This window comes from Rhinopithecus roxellana, chromosome 4 (assembly GCF_007565055.1).
Source record: "Rhinopithecus roxellana isolate Shanxi Qingling chromosome 4, ASM756505v1, whole genome shotgun sequence".
In the NCBI taxonomy this organism is placed as follows: domain Eukaryota; kingdom Metazoa; phylum Chordata; class Mammalia; order Primates; family Cercopithecidae; genus Rhinopithecus; species Rhinopithecus roxellana.
In genome coordinates, this window is record NC_044552.1 from 45619161 (window position 1) to 45634458 (window position 15298).

Here is a 15298-nt window from a genome sequence, read left to right on the forward strand (position 1 = left end):
CCCACGTCTTATATTGTACTTTCTTTGTAGTCTGGTTCTCCTGCTCTAGCAAAGTCTAGAAAGAAGTGATCCACTTTACTTTAGGAGAACTAACTACCCATAAGCACTAAATTTCATTCTGGGCCAAATTACCACTTACCAACCAGAAATTTTCTGCATATAGAAAGTAGTCAATAAATTCTTCACAATAAAGTAATAGGGAAAATGTAGAAAGGGATTTGACTGTCTGAACATAATAAGGAAAATATTAATTAGGCAGCAATTTTTACCTAATAATGTGTATTTACCTATTTTACTAACTAAATTTCATTCCTCTTTTTCCATAACCAAAAAATAAAGTACTTGCTATAGATCCATATGGTCATGAGATTTGAATTTTGAGAATCTTCTTGTAATAATTGTAATAATAAAGGCAATAGAGCAAGGACAAAGTAAGAGGACAAGGAATAGTAAGAGCTCAACACTATAACCTTGCAGCCCAATTAAATTAATATGCATTATGTGCACTCAGATTGTGGCATCAGGTATCATGTAGTATGATATTAGGTATTAGGTAGTTGGTGATAAGTTGCTTATAATAAAATATCCAAATAGGCAGATGATACAATGTAAATACAGATGATGAGCAGTGATTTGAGGACCCACACAAGTCAAATATTGATTGATTGTTTTTATTAACTGTTCATACTTTATATATTAACTATTACCTATTTATACCTTATCTCTAATCAATGGTACACAGTCTTTGTGTGTACACAAATGGCTATTCTAAAATGTAAATCTCATATCTCCAGCTATTCATTTACTTCCGATCTGAATCAGTAACTCCTCTCTGTTACATTGTGGTTGTATCATGGGTACTGATACTAAATTCCAATGGAATGTCTGCATTTTTACAAAACTAGTAGCCTCAATGTTTAGTTTCCTGGCAACCCCCTCGACTTGGAGAGTTATGTGAGGAGTCTCAGAGTCAGCTGTCCCAGGCACCTTTCTTTCCAGCTCACATTGGCAGGAAGAACTGTGAGGTCAAGTGAAGGCACTGGGAGGGGAAGAAGGAATGCTCTCCCAAATGACAGGGTTCTGCATTCCAAAGACTCAGAGATGGAGCTTCTCATTTAGAAATGATGTGAAATAAGCCCACAGAAATAAAAATTCAGTCCTTCAGTGGGACACTTCATTCTGAATCTTCATACATTATGTTTTGTGTATGAAAACTGAAATTGTATTTGTCTCTTTGGGGCCTATATTTTGTCACTAAAATAATAAATATGTTGACTTTCAGAAAATAATGTATTATTTTAGGTTTTATCACAGTTAAATTATTCAGGATATTTGCAGATAATTTAATATTAAGTATTAAACTATCTTGCTCATAATGTAAATATAACATTTAAATATTAAAATCATGAATGAATTTTATTAAAATATAATTATCTTGTTCATTATAAATATTAATGTTTAATGCATTGGTATTCATTAAATATTTAATTGATTTTAAATTGGTTACTATTAACATTTAGATATTACATTTCTGATAACTTGAATTTGTTTTTGGAGCATGAATATTTGACTTACAGGAATTCCAAATCAGTTTCTGCATTTTAAAAATATTTCTTAATTTATCAGAATCACTATGATTGTTTCAGATGAGTCAGAATGGCTAATAATTCATTAAGGCTGTATTTTAAATACAGTGCCTACATTAGCTTAGCTAAGCAATGCTTCACATAAGAAATACCCTCTAAGTTCTCTCTGAGACTGATAGCTAAGAATGGACACCAATATTCTTTTCTCTGAGAAAAGAGCTATTTATTAAAATGTATTTAATGTATGAACTGAAGAGCTAATTATGCATCCATTCTTTAGTGGCGTTTTAGATGACAGCTGTGTGGAAGCAAGGAGGATAATATTAATACACTATCTTGAAATGAATGAAAGCAAAAAGAAATTTTGTGCCATATTCTAGGGCATTTGAGTGCCTCACTTCAAGTCAATTGTGGAAGACAAATGTATTCATTTTGTGTTGAGGAGCTGGACTTATTATTTTCCCAGTGTGAAAATGAGCCCTGCATTGATTAATCTGTGAAAACGGCAAAGGAAAATGAAACTAACTGGCAGTTGTGCCAGCCATTTAATTCAAGAACAAAGACTGTTTTTAATAGTAAATAGAATATAAATTTTGGAAAATTGACTTAGAAATGGAAATGAGATTTCTTAATTTGGCAATAATTTATCAGTCATTTAAAAATAATATATGCAAATAATTTATTTTTTCTGAGATGTATTAAAGTTATTACATAATAGGTTATGGGGAAAAATATCACTGTGCTTTACTTTTCATATAGATTTTTAAACTTTATTTGTAATTAAAAGGAAGAAGGCCTAGTGAAATAATGCTTCTAAAGTATTTTAAAATCCATTTGTGAAATTAATTTTAAAATTAGCTTTCCCTTTTTGCTATTTCAGTGGTTATCATTAGATTGATATCTAATCCAATTAGCCTTGGTAACAAATGCAGAGCATGTTGCCTAGGCAAGAAACAATGAAAAAGAGCAGTGCACCACTACGTCACTGCTTATATTGCTTATTTTACGTTCAAAGTATTTACAGTTTCAATTTTGTTTTGAATAATGCACTCCTTAATCCAACAGTTTTAGGTGAGACAAAAACCTGCTTTAGAGTGTTTCAGAGATTATTAACTGTGATTACACATTTTAGGATCACCTGTTGAACTTTGAAAAAAAATACCAACTTTCAGTTTCCACCCCAGACTGGATCTGTCACAACCTTTGGAGATGAGAACTAGCCATCAGAATTATTTAAAAGCTTCATGGGTGGTTCTACTGTAAGCTAAGGTTGAGAATAAGTTTTAGATAGCCACATGCACGGGGGCACATTAGAAGGATCCTGTGATCTTAATTTGTAATATCCATTTTTTGATAACTATCTTTATAAGTTCTCTCACAGTAATAAAACCAAATTATACTTGAAGCCCTTTTTTTTCCCCATCAGTATCTGCTTCTCATGACTACTGAAAAGATGAATGGCCATACTGTGCCAGTCATTTGCATTCTTGAAGGTGATACACAACTTATATGCAGGCTCCTTTTATAACACTGGGTATTTTGTAATCAAACATTGTGTTAGAGCACCTGATATTTTAAGTCCACTTTATGAAAACTGTAAGTTTAAGTAGTAATAAACGTAAGTAACTACCTTTTGGAACAATTGTGTGTTGAACAGTTAAATCTCAACCTTGACTTTTTAAAAAAATTTACCCAACAGATAGAGTCAACAAAAAATTACAGTCCACAACGCTCTTGTTGAGACAATAACACAAGCCATAGGAAAGGTGTTTTTATTTTTTTTGATCACTTTCTTTTCTGCTGAGTTAATGGCACAATCATTTTGGCTAAGAGGGATGGGAGAGTGACTTATTGTCGAACTCTTGGGATGAACAGATCATGTACAAGAAAGTATATTCAAGATGATATAGATTTATATGTAGAATGTAGGAAAAATGAATTGTTTATAAAACACAAAGTACAGAATACAAAATATAAACCTGGGGAAAAAATTTTGCCCACATGGAAGTATGTCAGCTAAGAAAAAAAAATATATCCTGGGATATGCCACCTTAGAAAATCTTTACAGAATTTCCAGAATTTGAGGAGATTTTTTATGTTTATTAAAAGAGAGCATGGATAAAAGAAAAAAAAAGACTAAATACATTGGTCTAAAATAAATGTGCTACACTTGATTTATCAAACATCATAACTTATTGAATGACGGCATTTTTGCTAAATATTTTGGAATAGAATATTGTTAAATGCTCTGAACTAAAACAGAATAGGCATTTTAAAAACACCATCACCACCCCCAAGGAGTTTGAATTACAGGGATTCTTCCCAACACTGCAAATATATATGTATCTATGTATATCTGTATATATACATGTATATATGACTTACAATCGGTGTCTTCTTGTATTGAACAAATGTCTTAACCGTACTGGTACCTTATCAAACCTTTAGTTCAGTGGGTAACAAGATATGCCAGAAAATAAACGAACAAAGACAACAACTAAAATAGTTAGATCAGTCTCTCTGAAGCTTGCAATTGTCCAGGAAGATCCCAGGAGAAGCTCCCTCAGACTCAGGGGAGTGCAGCAGCCCATAATAGACAGATAACTCAAGGGGATTTTGGCATCCAGAAGTTCTGGCACAGATAGGTTCAATCATGGGCCAAGAGCTAAGATTTAGGCTTCTGAGAAGACTGAAGAGAGCAAGCAAAGAGACAAAGGGGATGCCCATAGATAGGCCAAACTTTGCAAAGTAAGGGCACAGTTTTCCACAAAATTTCCACGAAAATCTACTTCATACATCACTCACAAGTTTGGGGGACTCCAGGCTACTCTCGCTTCTGACCGGCTGGCTACAAATTCAGGAGTTCCCACTGTCTTCTCAAGTTTAATAATTTTTCAGAACAACTCAAAGGACCAAGGAAAGTGCTATACTTACAATTATAGTTTTATCAGAGCAGAAGGGTACAAATCAAAACCAGTCAAAGAGAGAGACACATAAGGCAAGAGCAAAGTCTGAGAGGATCCCAAACATAAAGGTTCTGACAGCTGCTGAGCCACATTACCCTCCTGGCACGTCACTATGTAATAAAATATAAAAGTATTGCTAACCAGGGAAGCTCACAGGAGTCTCAGTGTCCAGACATTTTATTATAGTTTCATTTTATAGACATGATGGATTAAATCATATCAATATCCAGCCTTCTCCACTCCTCAGGTTGGGCTGCTATCACATAGGCCAAAGCCCCAACTCTCTAATATTATGGTTAGTCTTCCAGGCATGACCATTGCCATCTTGAATCATCTTCTTAGTATAAACTATAAGGTGTGGTTGAAGGGGCTCACCATGAATAACAAAGACACTCCAATCACTAGGGAAATTTTAAGATTTAGAGCTTACCTCCCCGTAACCAGGGACAAACACTATCTAAGATCTTTCACAAGTGGTGGGAGCCATTTAACAACCTGGAAAAGCAGGGAAAGGCACACTGTGGTATAAGCACAGGGACTTAGAGTAGGTCATGCAGAAATATTAACATTTGTAGAGCTGAAAACCTGATTTTTTCTAATTGCTATAACTTTGGCTCATTTCTGTTCTTAGGTAGAGAAATGAAGAATGTAGGGGGAGTGAGACTATCAGGCAACTACAAATTTAATCTCTGTCTATGAAGCTCTGTCACCAAGCCTACCTTCTTTGCTGAGTTAAAGGGAGTGTTGAAATTCTTTGAGAAGAGAATTATACCATATTACTTTATATCACTATTTTTATTCTCCCTTCTATTATTCTTCATATTATAAACTCCTTATGTGCATTTCAGAAAGTCTCTAGCTGAATTCCACAGTCTTTTGAATGATTCGGGATTTTATTTGATAATAATGAAAGTGTGTTTTAGACTTTAGTCAGATAACCGTCTACATTGTTTCCAATTATCATTCACCATTTTTTCTGTACCTTCCATTTTGAAAATCCTTTCTCTAGCTAGCTTCTTTGTCTCCTTTTTATTTAAATGAGTTCTTAACCCTATAGCAATAAAATAGGCACATACTTATTTAAAAATATTAAGAACCACTGGCCTGTATTATTCTACAGCTGCAGGATACTATACAGCAGACCCAAGAATAAAATGTTTAAATTTTAATGACATATATAATTTTCAATTATTAATGGATGATAGTTAGAAATAAAATGGTACAGATTGAGTCAACTTTTTAAATACAATAATGTGTAGGATAGGAACTAGAACTGAATAGGCAATTTGAAAACACCACCACTACCACCAAGGAGTTTGAATTATGGGGATTCTTTCTAATATTGCAAATCACAGTGGCCTCGCCTGGGAAAACAGAAGCTGGTAAAAATTATGCATTACTTGCAAAACTACCTGGAATATTGTTCTTGGAGCAACCTGAAGTTTGTCAGTCATTTTTTTTAACCTTCCTTGAGTTCACAATTAGAATATAGCAGTAATTCAAACCAACTAAGCTTAGGCACAGAAGATAAAATTGTGAAACCAGGTTATAATATGGAAATTAGGTATATACGTGAAGTAAATTGGAGATGTTAAGCACAATAATATAAAAATACAGAAAAGTTTAAAAAATGGTTTTAAGATTGTTGAAAGGAATCTTTCAACAAGAAAGAGGCAGAACAATAACGCAAATGCAGATCAGCTGTAAGACTCTGGGAACTACCATTCAAAAGTGAAGGAATCCATCTGAGGGAAGCCTATGGGTCTGAAAGGAAGATGCAAAATATTTAAATATAACTAATTTATTCAGTAAATAATTACTGAGTGCTTGCCATGTGCATGGTAAGATTTTAGGGTTGAGAATGGACTTCATAGAAAGGCTAAGTCCTTGTTACTCTCTAAATAGATTATCCCAAGTGATACATTTTTTCTAACAGAGGACATCTGATTAAAAATTTGAAAGAGTGATAAAAGCTGTAAATGCTTCCCAGAAGCTGATTGAATTTTCTGAGAGGATAAATGATGATGAACTCAAAGTTAGCAACCCTTCTTGTTGGAACATAATGCACCGTGTTCATCCGCGAAAAGAGATGCTGGTCACCCATATTTCTCCCTCTTCTATTACCCTCTGCATCTTAAAATAATAAACTATATAATTACAAATAGTGGGAATACACGTTGTACAGTTGAAATGGTTGGGCCACTCAGTTCCAAATTTCCATTAATATTTTAAAATGCTCAGAGCAGTGCAAAGAACTCCGCATTCCACTTTGGATTTGCACCTTCACAAATGCAGTTGAAGCGGCCCACATTCTTGCTAACAGAATTATAACTACAGTTTCATTCATTTGGCTAATTAATTGTTGTTGGAATCAACACTAATTATTGTATAATTCAAGGGAAGTAAAATAAATTAAGTCTTGTTTTCTAGGGGAAAAAAAAGAGGAAAAAGAGAAAGCATTGGTCGATAGATGGTGAGACAGTTAGAGACAAAAATTCTGTATCTTCCCAACAACTAAACTTTCTGAGCCATAGTTTCCTCATCTTTAAAAAAAGGTAGTGTCAACAGCTACCTTGTAGGAAAAGTGTGATATTTGCTAATAATATACACAAAATACCTAGCGCTGTGATAGGCCCTTCAAAGTTGTGATAATAGTGAAGGTTTTAAAAATATGATAGGTGTTTAAACATTAAGTAAATAAAATGGATGTTATCATAATAGTGAGTTGCAACAATAGTAAAACATCGAAACTAACATATTCTTTGGGACTAAATAGCCTCAAAACAACCCATAAATATTGTATTTGAAAGGTGCTTTCAAATAGAATAATACTCCTTAGAAACATCAGAAACTTAGCTGAGATGAACAAACTGAGTGGCTCAAAGCCAGGGTGAATTTTAATCAACCATGTCATAATGCCATTATATGATTTGCAAAGCAAAAACACTAGTGGTTTGTAATGATAGAGACTAACTTAAGTTTCCTACTTTAGTTGTGATTTTTGCATATTGATTTACAGTGTACCAAAAATAAATAGCATGAACTTCCTTCTTTTTGCTGTGGGTTTAACAAGCTTTTTTAAAGATTCTTTTCCATATTTCAGATATACAGACAAATAGCTATCTAAGATAGCAAAATAAGAGTATCATGACTGCACTCAGTAAGCTCCATGATCTCCTTTATCCTTTCTGAACTGATCTCTAAAATTAATTTCCTCTTAGATAGTGTTTTAAAACTACTTCCTGAAACATAAACATTAAAAGTTTGCTTTCCAGATACTTAAATAATGCCAGCTTTTCCTGAATTGGCCCCTCATTCCTATACTTCATGTTTTTCCCAACTACCTCAGTATCTCTGGAACTATCAGAGAATGCAGTTTTGCAAATTTAAAAATCATCCAGATTTTTCTTTCCCACTGTGAATGCTCCCCAAGTTACCTAGTCCCACTGCAGAAATAAGAACACATTGACAAATGCACAGCACTTAATAGGCCTCATTTCACACAGTATTTGAGATACAGAAACTTTTGAAGTCACAGTAATATTTAATGCACAAAAGTTACCTAGGTAATTTATACTCTTCTATCAAAGTCAAATGTTCCTCAATGATGCTGACTACCATGAAATAGAGATGAACTCTAGGCAGTCTGTAAAACCTGATTCGCTGGGTAAAATAGCAGCCTAAGTTAATAAAAAACAGAACTTTTGAAAGAAATATTGACATATACTGTATACATGCAACATGACAACCTAATTGCTAACAATGCCTTTTTGAAAAGTTCTGTTTTACTTATTTTGCATAATTGGTTTGAAACCCCTTTTTTATTTAGTAGCACCATTCATTTATATACAGCTTATGAATATTCTTATTTGTTCTTATTCAGTGACTACTACTGTAGACGATATCTCCTCTCATAGATCTTAGAGTCCAGTTTAGAAGCAAGGCCAGATAATACAAAATAATTAACACAGGAAAGTCTTTAAAGAAAGTGAATTCTCTTAGATAAGTTAAACAGCACCCGTGTTCTTACTGAGTGTATTTGCTCAGAAAATCCCTTCTTTGAGATGATTAAATGTTAGAGTTCAATACAAGTTCAGCTGAATGATGAAAGTTAGACCTCCCTTCCCTGTGCTTTCCCCAGCATTTTCTTAAAACATCAATTAAAATTGTGTTATAATCTATGAAATTTCATGTTAGTTTTTTCCTGTGTCTTTTACGGGCCCCTTCAACTGTCCTTATATGCAGGGCATAGTTCAGTAACTAGCATATGGGAGATCTTCAATAAATGAAAAATGTATTTAGTGATGCTTTATTATTCGTATAATAAATATAAATTTATCTCATATTTCTTATAATATGTGATACTTTAAAGCCTGAATTGGAAGCCAAGAAAGGGTGGCAATTGGATCAAGTCACTTAACTTCTGTTTCTCATGTCCTGATTTGCTATTTTCATATTCACAGTTATGTAACCCATTCCATAATTTTAATTTGGCAGATAGTTATTTCATACATTTTTTGAGGAGGAATTTGTTATTAGATTAATTCATAGCCTAGCTGGTGCTTCTCATGTGACAGTGATCCTGATATTGACAGAATCTTAATTCTTGTATCATTTCCCTAAAGGATAAATACATTTCTAAATTTCATTGGATGCAGTGAGTTTTGTTTTTTAAATTTTAATCATCATTGTATTTATGTATTTATTTATTTTATTATACTTTGTGTTCTAGGATACATGTGCACAACATGCAGGTTTGTTACTATCACAGTGAGTTTTTTAAATGACGTCTTAGAACACACCATGGGACTAGAAAAAAACAGGATTCTAAAATTCGTAGGAAGGCTTAAAATATTTAGAATCTTCTTGTCTACTAAGAGACCCAAGAGGACAGATGAATTATAAGTTCATTGGTGGGTCTTTATAACTTCAAATTTCAGAGAAACTCCATCATGAGGAACCCAGTCATGATTTGTCTCTCCCTATGTTTGGGCCTCTTCCATGCTCAAGATTCCATGGGACTCAGGTTAGAATCCCTTCTATCTGTGGTACTGGCAGTAAAGAAATCCAGAGGCTTAAATATCGCTGGTGAACAATGAGGGGCTTGGCCGACCATATAAAGTTCAATGACGCACTATATGGTGGCACTGGAAAAACATTCACTGGGTCAGGACTCTCCAATTGCAATCCAAAGAACGTATTTTCACTAAGAAAAACTGGCGTGCATTATCATATGGCAATTGTAAATCTGTAGCTATATATAAACATTCTGATATTAGGAAAGATAAAGATGGACACAAATAAAAATAATATTTTTCCTGATCTCTCTTTGCTATTGTTACCAAGAACATGTAAACAATGGAAGCAAGGTCTGAATTAAGTGAAATAAGTCCTTAATTTCCTCTGCTAATGGTATGGAATCTTGGACAATTAGAAAGTTACTTTCGCTTCAGTAGGAAATCACTTTGCCTGGCGATTTACTTTTCCAGTTACAAGTATCATGAACTAACAATAATTTCCATTTTCCTACCCTTGAGCAAGGAGGAAAGAGCATAGTATTAATTCACATAGAAGCACAGCATTATGAAAGAGCACATTTTTGTGCCATGAAATATGATGTTTTTCTACTTTTTTGTAACGGGATCCCACTACGATTACTTCATTGAATTCAATAGTGAAATGTTTTTGATACTTAGATAACTAACCCTTTTGAGTAAGAAGTCTGATTTTTAACTCTATAACAAATATATAAGATTTCTAATTAAAGAGTTTTAAAAATAAATGTTAAACTTCTTTAGCTCAGCTCTTTCTGTTTTTTGAATTATCACTGGAACTTTCTGCATAGTTCCTTTCTTCATTCATCCACCCTTTCTTTCATGTAACCTTTTACTGCTTCAGCCGTAACTAGGCATTGCATTTCTCCCAGGCACTGGGGAAGCAACAGTGGATAGCGACAGTCCCTATTCTAATGTTGGCTAACATTTAAGACATGAAGAGTTTTAGCTCATCAATTAACTGCCCTAGAGACTTAGAAAAAGTCAACTGAAGCCAAGTTGATGAGTAGTTATTAAACACTTATGTCCTCTGTAGCAAGTTCCTAGGTTTATGTCAATTTAAAATTCTGAAAAAATCTGGGAGTGTATGTGACAAGTGTTCTGTCACTCCGCTCATGATTGTTCAGCTATTTTTCAGGAACATTCAGAATCTAAAAAAGGGCCTGGGACTTCTATTTCCTGGGAAAACTTGAAGCCTCTATTATCTCAGCTCTTAAATCCTGTAGAGTGAAACCCAGGGATTTCTAACACTCTAGGATAATTGGAGCAAAAAGTAGTACATTCTTTTTGCTCCAATAATATCCCATAATAAATTGGTATCCCATAATAAATTGGGATACATTTTACCATCAGAAGACAAAAACAATGATATAGCCTGGATTATCTCATGAACATGGTGTAAATACTCATTTTACATAAGGCTAAGTAGGTACTTTCAAGCTTGCACATGCTGAATGTGTTTTCCCTATGAGTACACCAAAAACAGTTTTATTTAGTTCCAGTCAAGCAAATACATGGAATTCTTTTCATTTTTATGTTGATAAAGTCAAATGGTTTGGGGATAAATTCCTGCCCTCAAAAGATTACAACAGAAAGACCAACATCTGCATTTTCCTACCAAAAGCAACATGGTCTAGAGCAGGAATCTGTAAAACTTTTCTGTAAAAGCCCAAAGTATAAATATTTTAGGCTTTTCAAGCAGTATAATCTCTGTCACAATTACTCAACTTTTCCTTTGTATCGTGAAAGCAGCAATAGACAATATGTAAATAAATAGCATGCCTGTGTTCCAGTAAAACTATTTACGAAACAATAAGCTGGCCAAATTTGGTTCACAGGCCAGAGTAAGCCAACCTGTGATCCAGGTAAACCTATATTTTGAGCAACGGCAACATTTGTTGTGTTCATTTCGTTTCTTACTCCTATTTTATATCCTATTACATACTGAAATACAATACTAAATAGTAAAAGAGATTTTTTTTAAATTTATTATCAGGTATCAGTTGTAATAATAATTCCCTGGTGAGAATATTCTCAAAAAACTAATATTTGTCCACTTAAGTGCCATTTTTCCCAACAATGATAAACTTTTGGTCATTTTTCTACATAGTAGATTGTTTTCATTTGCTCTATATTATAATGAGTACAACTGCAATTTTGTATGCTTTTCTAGTAATCTTTCTCAACTAATTCTTATGATCAGATGAACTATCTAGGGGCAAATGCCCTACCTTAGTTGACCTCAATCTGCAATTATTTACCAGTTAATATTTCCATTATTTTATATATCAGTTATCAATATCTATGTGTCTCTAGTAACCTTCTTCCCTTTGTCCATACCTCCTTTTACACACCCATGCGTGAAATACGCTCTTGATGAGGAACTGAATTCTGATTGAGAGACCAAAATAACCTAGTGGCTGGAATCATATAACATGTTACCATAAAGCCCACGTTGAGTTCTTTTAAAGAATAATTGCATTTCTTTTCTGGGGACACAGATTTTACAATAGCTATTTTCCACAGTACTCAAAAGCTTGGTTGCTTCTTTCTTGCTCTTTTGGAATAATAGATATCTATTACTCTCAATGTTTTGGAACCTAGCCAAAATTAGCAGGTAAATGGAGTTTTCCTGGTGTACTAATACTTCTTTATTTACTGAATTGTTTACTTGGAAAAAGTGATACCTTTGTGTTTTGTTTTGTTTACTGATTTTGCTGCTTAAGGTTTTTTTCTACTCTATCTTCTGCTTATCTCTTACTTTCTCTCTACAATTTAGCCCAATGGATCTCAACCCTGGACTATGTAACTATCATCTGGGGAGTATCTGAATACCAAACCCTAGGTCCCAGCCCATAGATTTTTCTAATCAGTAGATTTAGGGGACAGCCCATAGATTTTTCTAATCAGTAGATTTAGGGGACAGACACCAGGCATTAGTTATCTTTTATTGTGATTGTTTAATATTTCCAGGTGATTCTCAAGTTATTCAAGGGCTAAGGACTACTGGTTTGCTATATCCGATTTATTTATTTATTTTTAAGAATTCTGTGTAAAAAGATTTTGTGGGCAGGGGTTTACACTAATACTCCTCTTTCTATTTTGTGGCATTTAAATCTAACACATAATAAATACACGGTACACATTTCTATACACATTTATGATAGTCTTACGATGTGGAAAAAATAGGCTTTAGCATTCAGTGTTGAGATCTTTGGTTTATTTTTCTCAGTCAACTATTGTGTCTTAAATGACTATTTTTTAGTAACTGTGAAGTCATGTGTGTGTTACTGTCTTTCTCTTTTTCACAGCACCAGAAGAATGGGCCACAACCCGCTCTAGCTTGAAAGCACCACCGCCGAGGTCAGCAAGAGGGGGATACAGGGAACACCCCTATGGTAGATATTGAAGGTCCTTCCCACCTGTGACCTCACCTCAAAGACAATTCATAGCCTGTGGTCTCCACATAAACAGCAACAAGACAAGTAATAGTCCTTTTTTTTGTTTGTTGTTTTCTATTCTAGGGATAACTGCTCATGATTACTCCCATATATTTCTTGTATTTCCCTCTATACTGTTGGCGTGACATTGACATTAGTATTATTTTACAAAGCAGACTGAAGAAGACATTGGCAAGCATAGTCTATAAACCTCTCAGTAGGATGATATTCTCTTGGTTGTTTTTCATTGTTGTGTGTAATCTTTTTTTTTTTCCTTTTTTTTTTTTTTTTTTTTTTTTGAGAAAAAGCATGAATCTGTTAACAGATTTTGAGTCTTAACCAACTAGCAGAAACTTTGTTTAGGGTTGCTAAAAGACTGTAATATGATTTTTGAACTAGCTGATAATAAAGTTGTAGATAAGATGTTTTAACCTGTCTTTCAATATCTGTTAGTTAGACAAAGATGTTCGATATTAAGTTTGTAAATTTAATTTTAAATGCTGTTTTAATGGGGTTGAAAACAAGCAGCTACTGTATGTATGTAGCTAACTGAATTTGTTCAGTGTTTTAACCTGTATTTGTTAAAAAAGAAAAACACACACACACACACACATAAAGTTCCATGTGTAAGCTTCTCTAAATAGGAAACCACAATTTGTCAAATATGTTTGCCATAATTTGTCAATAAAGCTGAAAACTTTTGTAAAAACTAAATTTGGAATTACTTGTTTTCTAGCTTTAAATGCCTGCTTTATTTCTTCTTCAAGAGATGCCTAAACTGTTTTCTATTTAAAAATTACAAAAATGAACCCAAGCCTGTTTTAAGATATTTGTGTAATACTTAAAAATGTATTAATAACTTATGGTTGTTAAATAATTTAAAAGTTAACAAACTAAACTGTTACATGAATCATGGTTAGTAAACACTAATGTATAACATGTTAATGGAAAAAAATGGATTTAGAATAATAAATGGATTTTAAACTATCCTCTAAGCTTTATCTTGCTAAACACAAATTCTGATTGACTTGTTTGCATTAGCATGTCTCTCGTGAGAAAGAGTAATGGAGTATAAAGAGGTAAGATTACCACTTACCACTGTCTAAATGCCTAGTTCTTCAACCTTTGAGTTTCCCCGCACATTAAATATCCCATCCAACATGTAAGCATTGCGTAGATTCACTTTATTGTTTTCACTCAAAGGAGTGCGTGGACTTCATTTGCGTAGTTTATAACAATTTGTTTTGACAAACAAATCATCAGTGTCACTGGCCAGTTGTTGCTATTCAACCTCAAAAACTTTATTTGTAATTTTCAGTGCTAAATATCACCGCCCTTGAAGGCAGTTTAGAGGGCTGATATTTCTTTTGAGACTATCAGACTTGATGGCTGATGATTATTAAGGAAATATGTCGCAGGACTCAAAGGATGACTAAACGTTAAACAGGTAACACTAACAGTAACTCTGTAATTTTGCCTATGCAACAGTAATGTTAACTATTCTCAGTTATTAAGTTCCTGATAGTTAAAAAAGTAAACCTACAAAAATATAACAAATAGGTCTATAGGCTATTAAAACAACTAATTAACATTAACTAGAGGCACCAAAATTATTTGAAATTATATAACCCTCAAGGCAATAAACAGAACTAAAATTAACAATAATAGTAATGCAACTCTTGCTAACTTCAAACGTAAGCTAAATTTTGATGGAAAAAAAGAAAGTGAAAGACTTGATAGTAGGGATGAATGCCAAAACTGTTAATCTTTTAAATACAGTTTTTTTGTTTATGGTGGCTTTTTGTCGATGTGATTGGTTTACTTTTTTGCTGCTAACCAGCTTAGGCATATTGCTGTTCAGTTTTTGCAGCTGGAGTTGCATGCTAATAGTATTATGAAGTGTGTGTCTGTCATCAATTAAAATTGTAAATATTTGCCTTTTACAAAGTGCTGTTGAGTTATATTTAATTTTTGTTTTCTATTCCTTCTCATTATTTCAGGTACCCACAAGCAAAGAACACATAATTGAGTAATGGATGTGATTTGCTAAGAAGGATGGAGGTAAGCTTATTTTTTATCTTCTTTGAAATAGATAATCTCATCAGCATGAACACATAATAAAGCGTGAAGCTGTAGTGGTGAGCTAAAACACCTAATGCCGCTTGTTGAACTACTGAAAAGGCTTAGGTAGGTTGTTGTCAGGAAATGGATGTATTTTTATCCTCTTTGAAATAAAGTGGTATGACTTAGTA

At 33.5% G+C, this 15298-nt stretch overlaps 1 protein-coding gene across 3 annotated transcripts in view; it reads left to right on the plus strand.

The window, feature by feature from the left end:
* KHDRBS2 (KH RNA binding domain containing, signal transduction associated 2) overlaps nucleotides 1-14034 on the plus strand; it is a 627085-nt gene extending 613051 nt beyond the window's left edge. For all 3 annotated transcript variants that reach the window (XR_004056854.1, XM_030928982.1, XM_030928983.1), the window contains one exon: nucleotides 12918-14034. Coding sequence is in view for 2 of the 3 variants with exons in the window: in XM_030928982.1 (XP_030784842.1) it covers nucleotides 12918-13015 (98 nt within the window). In the remaining variant the exon portion in view is untranslated. The remainder of the gene's footprint in view (nucleotides 1-12917) is intronic.
* Nucleotides 14035-15298: the final 1264 nt, after the last annotated feature.